The 13,425-nt window shown below is 38.7% G+C and overlaps 1 protein-coding gene across 4 annotated transcripts; it reads left to right on the top strand.

The window, feature by feature from the left end:
- The first annotated feature begins 342 nt into the window (after positions 1–342).
- LOC121189890 (dual specificity protein phosphatase 19-like) lies at positions 343–10,437 on the top strand. 4 transcript variants are annotated; one of them, XR_005894910.1, is made up of 6 exons: positions 343–508; positions 1,136–1,399; positions 5,050–5,096; positions 7,467–7,619; positions 8,906–9,282; positions 10,046–10,108. XR_005894910.1 is itself a non-coding variant. In XM_041050368.1 (5 exons), exons 2-5 carry the CDS (start codon positions 1,171–1,173, stop codon positions 10,226–10,228), a joined length of 612 nt encoding a protein of 203 aa, XP_040906302.1. In that variant the 5' UTR covers positions 343–580; positions 1,136–1,170; the 3' UTR covers positions 10,229–10,437. The 4 variants fall into 4 exon arrangements, 3 of the variants coding, with proteins under 3 accessions (XP_040906302.1, XP_040906301.1, XP_040906303.1); XM_041050368.1 differs by lacking the exon at positions 8,906–9,282 and having other exon boundaries at positions 343–580; positions 10,046–10,437; XM_041050367.1 differs by lacking the exon at positions 8,906–9,282 and having other exon boundaries at positions 10,046–10,437.
- Positions 10,438–13,425: the final 2,988 nt, after the last annotated feature.

Below are 13,425 nucleotides of genomic sequence, written 5' to 3' on the forward strand. Positions count from 1 at the left end.
AACTGACACCATTCATTCACAACATTGGCTATGACAGTTGTGTTTTATCAAATTGCTTAAATTTTCTGTGTCAAGTAATTATCACATTGAAAATCTTAGGTTTGTTTGTCATTACAGGAGACCAGCAATCAACAGTAATCAACAGATGTCCTATACTGAATAGAATCACTAACTGATGACTGAAGTCAAAATAAATGTAGTGGAGTAGAAAGAAGTCTAACTTTCTAAATTAAAGTTGTCAAAATGATGGACACATTTTGAGCAGAGCAGAATTCCTAGTGACCGTACTTCCTATTTTATCCGGAGTCCGCGAACGCATCGCGTTGTTGACGTAGCTTCCGACTCAGCTGTCGGGTCGGTGTTGAAGCTGTTGTTGCTGCCGCAGTTTCTGTTTCTCACAGATTTTTATGCTGTTGAAAACATTAGCAGCTGTAATGTCACATGTAGGCTCAAGGCACCGGTCTAACGGTGCCCGGGATTTTGCTTGAATTCAAACCATTTAGAGCAGGTGGGTGCGCGAAGCGGGAGATCTACAACGACAAAGCTTCGCGATTTTGCTCTGAATCAGCCATTATCAGAGGTGGATGAAATACTCGGATATTTTGCTCAAGTAAAAGTAGTTATACCATACTGTGGAGATACTCTATTACAAGTCCTGCATTCAAAATTTCACTTAAGCAGAAGTACCAAAAGTACTTGTTATGCAGAATGGACCATTCAGAACAATGCATATTATAATAGTGGCTTGTAATTAATGATGCATTAGTGTTTACATCACTTTAATGTAGCAGCTGGTAAAGCTGGAGTCAATTTTAATTACTTTCTAAACTGCTGGGAAGCGTGTAAACCACCCTTTTGGGATCAATAAAGTCTTATAGTAGCCTATAATCTACATCATAATCTATTTGTTGATTATATTTTGTATTAATAATCTCAGTCTGCAAAGGAACTAGTAACTTAAGTTATCAGATAAATGTAGCAAGTATTGTAAAGAAACTGGTGTAGATTTCTTAGAAATTCCTGTTCCCTGGAAAAAGATGAGTTAGTTTTGGTGTTCTTTTATTTACCTCTTCATCACTGGATATAAACAAATCGCCTTGGTTTTAGTCTGATTACCTGATACTGCCTCTTGTAGGCTTTTGTCTATTGCAGCTGTAAAACCCTGGTGTGATGCATTCGCTGGCTCAGGAGATCCAGGGATTCTCCAAAAACCATCTGAAGAAGCAGTGCACGCGTGTTACCACGGTGACGGGCAGGAAGCTGCTGGAGAGGAGGAGCGATGGCGGAGAGGGAGAGGTGGAGCAGGTGGAAGAGCTGGAGGAGGGAAGTGGATGTGGATTTGTAGAAGATAAAAGTCTGGACCTTCAAGTTGGTGTCGTTAGACCCTTCCTACTGCTGGGTAATGTATAACTACTTCTACTACTACTACTACTACTACGACTACTAATAGTTCCAGCCTAGTATTGTTTTTAACCTTTGTTTACTAAGGGCATATATACTAGGGCATACTAGTAAATAAAGGTTTTCGTAGTATGAATGTACACCCTGCTGTACAATTAAGCCTTGTACTTTTTCCATTATTGTTACTGCCTCCCACTGATATCACTACTACTACTCTCTACACTCTGCTATACTCCCACCACCATTCCTGCTACAACACCAACACAAGTAGCAAGTACCAAGTGGTACCAAGTACCACAAGGGTCAGTATCACAACTACTAACTGTTCAGCTGCTGCTACCATTAACTTTACTTCTAACAGGGACAGAAAGAGCACTTGAATATTGTATTCATGATAAGAGCCATTAAAGCTGTTCTCTGCTTTTCCAGGGGAGTTGAGAGCAGGTCTCATGTTAACAGATTATTGTATGTAGTCATATCCTTGAACACCTGCCACCACTGCCACTGCTATTACTACTACTGCTAAAGCTGCTGCTACTACAACCACAACAACAGCAGCTGCTAGTGCTGCCAGCTGATAGAAACATGCCTCCGTTATCATTAACCAAGTGCAGGGCTTCATTTCAACTAACTTTCACCCTTGAAGCCTTTTTTTTTTTTTTTTTTACGCAGACAGATGTGACATGTTTATGGCAGCACAGTGTCAGATTCAGTGTGAAGGTGGAGCTTGCAAGGTTTTAAGTGTCCAACATTATCAGTTTCATAGCGTCTCAGTCACTTTAGTATTCCAGTCCACAAAGGCACTAAGTCACGGTTCTGGTCCTAATAATAAATAAATAACTTCCTAATAACGAATAAATCAATGTCATTAATTTTGAATTCGTCTCAGGGAGCATGGTGATCTTCCCTGCAGCTGGAGGATGCAGGCTGACACCCCCACATGTCAGCATGTATCCGTCCTGCTGTAGTGTCCTTGGGCCTGACATTGAATCCCCTCCCAGCTCTGGGGTGCTGTTCACTTCTGTAGCCAATGCTGCGCTTTGACCTCACTGCTGGAGAGAATCAAAGGGAGAATTTCTCAGCAGAGATCAATGAAATATTACATCTGTTAGGCTCAGTAGAGGTGACTCTTTTCCATACATTGCTTCACTCCTGCTGGAATAGCATGAAACTGCTACTCATTTCCCAAAATACGAGCTAATCGTAGCTCCACACTTTACTTTAGCTATGTTGCATCACACCCACAGTGACATCAGCTTATTACACCTCACAAGATCAACTCCTCAAAAAGTTTACAGTAAACTACCTTATTACACTTCTGACGATCTTCTCCAGTATCACCTGAAATGCCTCTTTGTCATTGTGACTGTAACAGTCTGCCGTTGAACAATGACACTTTTTTGGTTTGATTGTTTTTTTTTCTTTTGTCCAAGTCCTTTTCAGGCCATCATTCAACTTGACAAGCAGCAATTTGTCTGATGTCCTTGTCACTGTTGTCATATCATGTACAGTATATATGTCCTGTGAGACTGGAGGTGATTTCATACTTTACTCGCCCTCAGCTCTTTTTCGTACATTCTGCGATTTCACTGTCTCTTGTATAATACTTTGCCATTCTGTGGTAAATTCTAGTGATGATTATTATTTTTGACATGGGCATATATTTGTCCAGTGCAGATGGGCTTACAGTACAGACATATCAAACTATTCTTTTAAACTCTGTGGCAAGTTAACTTTTACTTTAAGTATTTCTGTCCTATAGATGGCAATCAAATAAAACAACAAGCATAGTCTCATTACACACAAGGAACTTATTCTCTGTGCATATAACAATAAAAGTTTGAATCTTGAAATAGAGCTTTTTTTTTTAGATAAAATAGGAAGATATGTGGTTCTCACTGGAAAGCAGCAATGTATAATTATAACCCAGGAGAAAAATCAGAGCACTAAAAAAGCAATTTAAGAAATAATTTCAGCTCATTTCAAGCTAATGTAAAGATGTTAACAACCAGCAAATCAAGCCAACTGTCAAACAAATACATAGTTTTATTTCTAAATATAGATTTTTTAAAAACATTTGCTACTGGGAAAAAATGCCTTCTCTGGTTTAGTAGACTGAATTTGGTCCCATGTCATACTTGCATTTAAAAAATGCTCTAAAAATCCTGGCATCCCTGCATCTTTTCACAGATGTGTCAGTTTAAATCTTTCCCTTCGACACTGATGCGGCATATGTGCCGGAGCTGGCTTATTCCCAAAGACCTTCTATCCTTTGGATTTAGATTTACGTCTCAGCCCCATGAATTTGGCATTATGTGAAAGTGGCTTGGCTAATGCAAAAGGTGCAAATGTTGCTGCTTTGAAGGCAGTGAGCTGCAGCAGTGAATCCACTCTGGAAATCTGGAGGAAGCCCCATGATCATATTCTGTTTTCTGACCATATGTCTCTTTCACATAATTATCCCACCCCTGCTATTTAAGACTTGCACTGCTGTCTTCATGAAGAGTTATTTGACTAACTGAAAGAGACTGTTGCTCATTCTGTTTTAACCGTCTCCTTCAGTGATTATCGGCTGTCTTCATTCAGGTTGGCCTGCTGTGTGGTCTTTCTCAGTTTGTTTCATCCATTGGTCTTTGACCTGCTTCCTCTGCTGCGTTAGCCATTTAAACTCTTGCCTTTATGAAGCTGTTGTCATGAAAAAAATCTTTTGCTCACTCTTTTTTCCTGAAAGTCATAAAATTCCTTCTCTGCAGCTGTAAATAATATTGGATGTTTATTTCAGCAGTTTTATTTAAGCCTAGTCTAGTGCTATACAAATCATTTGATTCCTGTTCCTGCTTTTTCTGTGGCTTTAAGCCATTTTGCTGTTGGTTTCTGCTGACTGATATCTTTCCTCCTTGGTGGTGCAGCTGTTCAGAAAGGGTTTTCTGTCTGAATGTTTTCCCACTAAGTGATATAGGTGTTGATATCTTGCGGCTTTTGCTTTGTGCTGCTGAACTTTTACACCACTGAACTGACTTTTTTTTTTTAACAACTCTGTATTCACAGTATGTGCGATAAGATTGCTCTCGTTCCCTGGTTTATTTTATTAGGAATAAGGCTACAACCAACTAAGGAATGTTTTCATTATCACTTGATGCATTAATTATTTTTACAATTAAGTGACTCATTGTTTAGTTGATAAAATGTCAGAAGAAAATAAAAAAAATACCTGCCGCATTTTCCAGAGCCCAGATCACCTGATCTGTTTAATCAACAGTCTGAAATTCAAAGATATTCAACTTAAAAAAAGGAACAGGGTGATACTGCAAATCCAAGCATTCTAGAAGCTAGAACAAGTGTTTGGCATTTTGATTTGATTAATTATTTATCAGATGAATCAATTATCAAAAGTGATCAAAACTGCTCAACTATTCTCTTCTCTTCTAATAAGGAACACTTTATTTTCACAGTGTTTAACAAAGCCAGGAGCATTTCCATCATTGTTGTAAGACTGTTCAGATGAATCAAGAAGTAGATTAAGTATAAAATTTAAATGCTAAATTTTGTCTCTCATGCAAAGGAATCACCTTTTAAATAGTGAAATTTTGGCAAGCAGAGGCATGCCCTCCCGTCTGTTTTCTCATTGAGTTGTTTCTGCCTTCTCAGCCTCTCAGGATGCAGCCCACGACATTGACACCCTGCAGAGATATAAGGTCAGTACAGCAGGATCAATAGAGCGGGCATGCCCTTGCCTTGTTGTGATCGTATGTGTTGTGACATGAGATCAGAGGCAGCCACGTAGGTGTGCTTTCCTGAGGGGCAGCAACAACCAGCCAATAGCCAGAGGAGCCTCATGACTCATGCAGTGACAGTTTAGCTCAGTAGAGGGAGTAAATGATTAGAGTAAGTCTCAGCGCTGCTCCTCCACATCAGAGAAATGTGACTACTCCTCTCCTCTCTGCAGTGGCTGCTCCCAGGCACGAGCATATTGCTGCCTGTGCAGTCTCAGGATGATGAATTGGAGAGATTACAAATACCTCCACTTCCTGTTTCTGGGATGAAACCTTGACTGTCTAATAACCAAAACCCACCAGAAGTTCCCAGGTAGCTATTAAAGCCCAGGAGACTTGACAGCAGGCCCAAAGGACACTTTATAAAAACCTGCTCTTACTAGTAAAAGATTTAAGAAACATTTATGTGGTATCGAAATGAAAAGGCCGTAACAGTAAAGGTGTTCTTTGTGAGGATATCAAATCCTTAATCAAGACAGTCGACATACAATGAAGACATTTACATGCACATTAATATCCCAGTTTTAAGGTCTTATTTTGGTTTTATCATATGTGGAACATGACATTTACATGTAAGAGATGAAACCTGGTTACTCATTTCCCCATTCCCTGTATGATTCTCATAAAATCCAGGTTTCTGATCATCTGCATCAGTGGTGGTCTGAGTTTGACTCTTTCACGCGTTAAACGCATTATATACACATTTCTGTGTCGGCTGACTTTCCTCAACAGTTGAGGATAAACCCAGTTTGGTTTCTGGCTGCCTGCTGCATTTGCCACTTTGCTGGATTTAGCTTCTCCATTTTATCTTTAGTAATGGATGAAAAGAGCAAAAAAAAAAAAGTACCATCTGCATTGCGGAAATCAGACATTCACCTTTTTTCAGAAGATGGTCCCAAATTACATCATTTACTTTACTGACTAATCACTTCATAAGTGGATTTGAGTGAACATGGCACAAATGATCAGAAACTTAAGATGTTAATATTTCACAGTATCCTCTATTTCTATCAGGGGACTCCAGATAGCACATCCAGGCTTCTCAAAACCAGGTTTTTCAAAACTTGAGTAAGCTAAATATTTAAGTATTGTTGAATATCTCAGTTTTATGAAGTATGTAATTTTATTCGGTTTTAACATCTGGCCAGGGACAACAGATGAAACTCACTAAGTAAGCTAAATGTGTGTTAACTCACTAACTAGGCCATAAATGAATAAAGAAAAAATTTTCCAAAAGTCTGACACTAGGATACTAGTGTGCATGGTATGTTCTATACCAATTAGTGTTCTTATTAAAGGGAAAGGCTTTTTTATTGTCAACAAATCAAATGAAAAGACTAAAACAAACAACAGTCTGCCTCTCATTGCTTTCTGATGTCCCTACCCTGTCTGTGGCACTCAGTCATGCCTCTTACTTCAAACATAAATCTTTAAACAGCTCAAAAGTATACAGTATAGTTATTTTTGGGGGCTGGGCATTATAGTTTGAAGTAAATGTTGCTCAAACATTAGTTAATAGTACATTTGTTGGGCTCTATTTTCAGTGGCGGGTTAATACACATTTGGTTGTTTAGTGAGTATTTCCGGCAGCAGGGCAGAATATATGGGATCAGTACAAAATAAGCTGTGGTGTGAGTTCATGATAATGAAGGAATCTGTCAACCAGTGCAACAGTGTGGTTGCACAGGCTGTAGTTTTTTGGACCACGGTGGAGCTCTGTGGCACAGAGGGAAAAGATATGTCAGGCTTTGGACACACAGAATATAAGATGAATTCATGGTTGGTTTTGGTATTCTCATGGGATTTGTTGACAATAAGAAAAACAAAAAAACAGCAATCTCAGCCTTTATCGTGAGTAAAAAGAATCTATGTTAGATGTTACAAGCAGGAGACATCCGTACAATGTGGAGGAGGAGAGGAGTTAGTCCTCTGAGGTAAGCTAAATTTAAGTGAGAGTAGACAGATACTGCAAAATGAATTGGAGCCATCTGTCTTGTTTCCCGTTTCCCCTCACCTCCCTCTATTTCTTCCTCTCGCTCACTCTTTCCTCTTCATCTTTCTTCCCCACTACCTGTCAACCCTTTTTTTTTATTTCTCACTCTGTCTTTGTGTCCTCACTCTCTCAGTCACATTCAGGTTGAATCATGTCATCGATGCAGCTGACAGACAGAACATGTCTCTCTTTCTCTGCCAAAGCAAAACCAGCCTTAAAAGCAAGTCAATGCGCAAGGGTCATTTGCTCAAGGAGTTTTACGCTTCACCCCCACCCCCCTTTGTCTTTGTATCTGTCAGGTGTCTCATGTGCTAAATGTGGCCTATGGAGTCAATAACCTGTTCCCAGATCAGCTGGTGTACAAGACGCTCCAGATCCTGGATCTCCCAGACACGGACATCACTTCATATCTTGAGGAATGCAGCTACTTCATAGATCAGGCTCGAGAACAGGTACACACACACACACACAATGTGCATCTAATCATCTCTTGTACACACTGACAGCTGACTGAGGTGGAAGAAGTTTAAAATCCTTAAAGTAGAATTGTAATGTGAAATACTCCTTTATAAGTTAAGTCTTGGATTTCTTACTCACTTTCTTGCTGAGAGTATTAGTATCTTACAATTCTACTTTAGTAAATGTACTTAGTCCTTTTCCACCACTGACAGATGCAGACACATAAAGCCAGGACAAAAGCCAGACAAACACCCACAACAGAATTTCATGGTTTTACCAAGTAAACAAAAAAAAAACAAAAAAACCACACACATCAATTCTATTTAAACCTTTCTGGATCTACTTTCTCTCAGGAGGCTTATGCAGCCTAAAAATGCCTTCTTTTATATCTGCTGGCTAATTTAACATGTCAGTGTGCACACACAGCTATTCTGCTACCTTACTGTGATGCATTTACACACATCTAACAGTCAGTTATCTGTAACTCAGCACAAAGGCGTGGTGGGTGGTCAGAATACCTATTAAAAGACCACGCTGGGGTCATTTAATGTTGAAAGTCAAAATGTTCTCTGCTTACACTTAGTTTTTCCTCACATGCTCTCTGTAATACTTTTTGAAGGGATTATTTCTTGGCAGAGACTTGCATTTCTACCTGTGTATGTGTGTGGGTGTGTGTGGGTGTGTGTGCGTGTGTGTATGTGTGTGTGGGTGTGTGGGTGTGGGTATGTGTCAGGAGATTGACCGTAAGCAGAACATAATGTGATGTGAGCACTGATATGAAAACACTCAGCTCAAGCGCAATGAAATAACAGCAAAACAAGAAACTCTGACAAAACCAAATTAAGTCTCCATGTTTGCTGTGATGGATTATCTAGCTCAGGCAATTTTCAGTCTGTAGAAGTTTTATGTTTTGTTTTTTTTTGTTTTTTCTAGAGGAAGGAAAACAAGACCTGATATGTAACTGTACTGACTGCAGACACCAGCACAAATATTACAATGGAGCAGAGATAGAGATTGATTGATAGAAACTTATTAAAGAGTGATATCATTCTCTGTGTGGTCTGTATGTGCTTTGTTTGATTGTTTTTTCCCCGGAGGAACTTCCTGATTAAATTTTATTTAGAATGGAAAGCACAAATAACAATGATAACATGTCAGTTACAGCATCCAAAGCACTGTATGTGCTTTCAGCCAATTTCAGTCTTCTGTCCTGCAATGGGTATTGATTGACATGTAAAATCAAAAGTGTGCTTACAGTTTCTGTTTCTCTCCATTTCAGCCCGAGAAGAGACTTTATTCTGTGATGGGAGGCTCCATGTTGAATAAAAGAGACAAATGTGTCAATACGCTGAGCTTCAGAGCTGAGCCTTGAGCCTGCGCGATTGTCTAAAGATGTGGCTGGAATTTTTTAAAGTTTATTTCCAGCCAGGCACTGTAGGCAGTAAAATAATTACATCAACATTAATATTAATCATATCACAAATTTTAACACACACAGCCTTGGCCACAGACAGATTTATTCTTGCTCTACATGCACTGTCTAATGCTGCTGTCAGAGATGTTGGAAAGTCAGAAATGACAGATTTTCATGAGGAAAAATGCAATGAAATGAGTCTTCAAGCTGTGATTTTACCGACCTGATGCCGTGTCAACATGGTGAATAACTACACTCATTTATTAGAACATGTTTAGAATTTTTAAATGACTAAAAGACATCAGTGTTATCTGGCCATGTGGATAATTAAATGTTAAGATATCAGCCTCTGAATTTTATGCTACAACCTCAATACTGTGGAATTGAATGAAATTTTGTTTGTGCTGGTCAAGTACTGAAAATTATAATTCAAAAACTGTTTTCATGGGGAGTATTTCTTCTGTAGAAAGTAGTCTCTATGGCTACTGTTCACAGTGAGGTCTGTGAAATATCTGCAGTAACCATGGCATTGTTTCTGGCAGCACTGACAACACTGTTAGATTTTTTTTAAATGTCACTTTTCAATGTTCTGAGCACAACAAATGTAAGTTCTTTTACCTCCATCTTACTGGAGTGGCAGCGGAAATCTCAGAAATGGATATCTCAAAATCTTAGCAGATAAAAACTGTACAACTGGGAGTAGGTGAATATTTTTTGTAATTAAGGTGAACTCACCCTTTTAATCTGGAAAACACTGAAAACTGGCTGCAAATGTACAACCGCTGTCATTTAAATCACCATAAAATCCAATATTAGCAATAATACAGTCGATTCAGGTCATTTTATAGGAGCTGTACACTATATACAGTACGAATATGTAACACAACAAAAGCAGCTAATTTAGGCTGTTTATTTGCTGTGAGTTCAAGGTTAGCACTACGGCTAACCACCACCACCGCAGCCTTAACCCCTCTCCTGTCTTACGTTCTTTTTCTCTTTCCATAGGGTGGTGTGGTGCTGGTCCACTGTAATGCTGGTGTGTCACGCTCCTCCTCAATTGTGATTGGCTACCTGATGTTGAGGGAGGGGCAGACGTTTGATGATGCATACAGCCAGGTGAAACTGGCGAGGCCATCGATTCGCCCTAACCCTGGCTTCTACCAGCAACTCCAGTGCTATAAACCATAAGGGAATACAAATCCATGTTCAGCGTAAAAACCAGCCTTAAAAGACTGTAACACCCAAATCTTTGTGTACCTCCAAACACAGGAGAACTTTTTGTCCTACACGAAGTGTGGAAGAAATTTTTTTTTTTTTTTTAATGTGTAATCATTTTCCTATATTTGTTAAACACAGGAATTTGTATTATCTTTTGCCAATAAAGACTCTACATTTTCTTCTTTCTTTCTTTCTTTCTTTTTTGTGTTTGTATAGTTAAGTGTGTTATTTTTAACCTTCAGCATCTTTTCTCTAAAATTCAGTTAGTAAGTGAAAAACTCAAGTTAAAACTCTGTTTAGAAACTGATTTCCTATTAGACTTGTTAATTATTTTCTTTGCAGAATAGACTGTTTCCTAATTAAAGATGTACCCGTTTTCCTGAGGTTCAACTTGCTTTATACCAACAGCTACAACATAAATTAAAATGACTAGCCTCACTGCTGCATTGTCTCTATCAATTTCACAACTCTGCAAAGTTGATGCGCTAACCTCACTTCCTTGAAATAATTAGTTTGTAATTAGCTTGTTAGATAATGAGGGAGAATCCAGTTGGCTCACATGCTAATCAACAAATACCGCTGGGATGAGATCCTAACACTCCAAACTCACAGCACACAAAGGTGTCATATCCTAATCTTCACTGCTTAAATGGAACTAAAGTCTTTTGGGCACATGTGTGATTGTTCAACCAGCTGAGATCATTTACTGATGATAATTGGGACTGATTAATGTCCAGGGTGTTGGAGTTAACAGTCAAATCAGTCAGATGTTCTGTATGCAATTTAAATACATTAGTCAAAGCCTCGATTAGTAAGACAGAAAATCAGAAAATGCATGGTCTGGGTCACATACTGCAGTGTTACATTGAATTATAAAAAAAGCATGACGTTTACTACCCTAATGCACAAAATGACTATAATTTAGCTGCTGTTATGAATAATAACAGTGACTGTGAGGTTACTTCACCTGCTGCTTAGATCTGTCTGCCTTTAAAATGTCAGTTTTAGCACAGGTGGATTTTTAACCACGTGTATGATGTTGCTGTAATTAGAGCAGTGTCTGTCTGCTGTCGGTCCACTCGCCCACCATTTTGGTCTGGACTGAAATGTCTTAAGGACTGCTGAGGGGATTGCCATGATATATAGTACAGAATACCATGGGGCCCAGGGAATAATTCCAAGTAAAGTTGGATGAAATGTTAAAAAATTTAAATAACTGTTGGATAAATTGCCATAAAACCTGGTACTAATGTTCATATCGCCCTCATTGTGAATTGTAAAACCTTTGGTGATCCTCTGTCTTTTAATCTAGCGCCATCGTCAGGTCAAAATTAAAATTTTCTCTGGTTTATGACCAAACGCCATGAAAACCAAGGCTAATTAGCAAATATCAGCATGCTAACATGCTAAGCTAAGATGGCTACCATGGTAAATCTTATATATAGTTTATATATAAACTAAACTATAGTCAAGGGCCATGTACATTAGCATTATTATTATTATTATTACGTATTTGACGTATCACCTCTTTAAAAGAGACGTTTGTGCTGGATGTCTGCTCTCCTTAGAGAGCAAATCTGTCCCCTTCTGAAAATGCAGCTCTGTAATTTGTGTCAGTCGCAGGCTGCCGTCGCTCAGGGGAGGCGGAGGGGTGGAGGTTGGTTCTGTGCCAGAGACTTGGAGGAGGAGATAGGTTCTGCCAAATTGGTTGCAATTCCTACTGGTCCTATAAAGGTCATAGATTATTTAACACCCCTTTAAAGCCATGGACTGATTGCAAGAGCAGTCCTCTGTCACTGTTAATATCTAAATATCCGGAGCCCGTGGCTTTGTCTTAACTAATAAATGTACACTACTGTCCAATAAATACACATCTCTTCTTCTTATAGTCTTAAGTCTTGAAAAACAGTTAAATAAAATACGGAACCAGTGTCTGACAAATGGCCACAGTGCCAATATGCAGTCTGTGACAGCACTTGAGTGTAGGGGAGTTTGGCCTTTTCTTTGGTGTTGTTCAATGGTGTATCACTGAGGAGTATCTGCTATGAAGCCAACTGGGTTTCCCCTGACATTTTTGTGACATTTTACCGTCTGGATGTGACGGCCCACAGTATGGCACAAGCTGTCCCATCTGCAGGGTCTCCTGGGGTCCAACCACCATCTCAGTCTTTGCAGGCCTGAAAATGAGAATATTAACAATGAGAGCTAGGTTACATACAGGATGATGAATAATTTCCCTAAAGCAGTACAGTGTTATCTGGCCTGTTGGTTTTCATTAGATTTGAGGAACTGCAGAAGTGAACAATGGAGAAACCTGGTTTGCTTTTCTTTCTTTTTGTTTCTAAAAGCATCAGACACATCAGTCACATATCGAAAAAACAAATCAAAGGGTTAGATATGATAAATATCAACATAAATAACATGGCTGCTGTCTGCTGACAGTTTCTTATGAGCATTTCTTGACATTATGAGCACATATGCATATACGCATGGCTGCATGTATGCCATCTGCATTTATAAAAGGGCATATTATCACGTATAATCATCACATGTAAATTATATGTAAATGTCTATCTGTTTATTTATTGTAGATTGTTTATATCATTTTCCAAATTTGACATTTTGACGTTATTGTTTTCTTTCATCTTAGAAAATACATTAGTATAGACGAACTTGCACTCACTTTGTCTTCTTCTTCACATTTGTACATAATATATTAAACTATTTAATATCATGTTATTAAATAGAATATTATATGGAAGATTTTGTGATGTGGTAGAAAGCTCTCACAATTGTTATCACCAAAATGACTTATGAGGGAATATCTTTGGACAGAATGGGGTTATAAACCTCTATAACCTCTATAGGTCCAGAGACCTGAAATATCTATGAAAACAAGCATTGCAGCTGGTCTGGAGGCCCAACACCTTGCTAAGACACATGTTGGTTTTACTTTTAATTTGCCAGCCATCTGTACGCACTGCACGCCTCTTAAAAGATAACTAAAAGACACTTCCAAAATCATCTACTCTTCAACCTGAAAACATCTGCTCACCAGGAAACTGCACTAAAGCATTTTTTCTTTGTCCTCGTACATCTAAATGTGCACATAGTGAAAATGAATTGCATAAGTTCTATTATTTTTTTTCCCTGTGGGTGCATATGTG

The sequence above is a fragment of the Toxotes jaculatrix genome, chromosome 11 (assembly GCF_017976425.1).
Source record: "Toxotes jaculatrix isolate fToxJac2 chromosome 11, fToxJac2.pri, whole genome shotgun sequence".
Classification (NCBI taxonomy): Eukaryota; Metazoa; Chordata; class Actinopteri; family Toxotidae; genus Toxotes; species Toxotes jaculatrix.

Excerpts from the sequence above, each read along its gene's own strand:
- LOC121189890 (XM_041050368.1), top strand. The coding sequence starts at position 1,171 with ATGCATTCGCTGGCTCAGGAGATCCAGGGATTCTCCAAAAACCATCTG. Across the intron at positions 5,097-7,466 it reads ACACCCTGCAGAGATATAAG|GTGTCTCATGTGCTAAATGT; the intron begins GTCAGTACAGCA and ends TGTATCTGTCAG. Across the intron at positions 7,620-10,045 it reads TAGATCAGGCTCGAGAACAG|GGTGGTGTGGTGCTGGTCCA; the intron begins GTACACACACAC and ends CTCTTTCCATAG.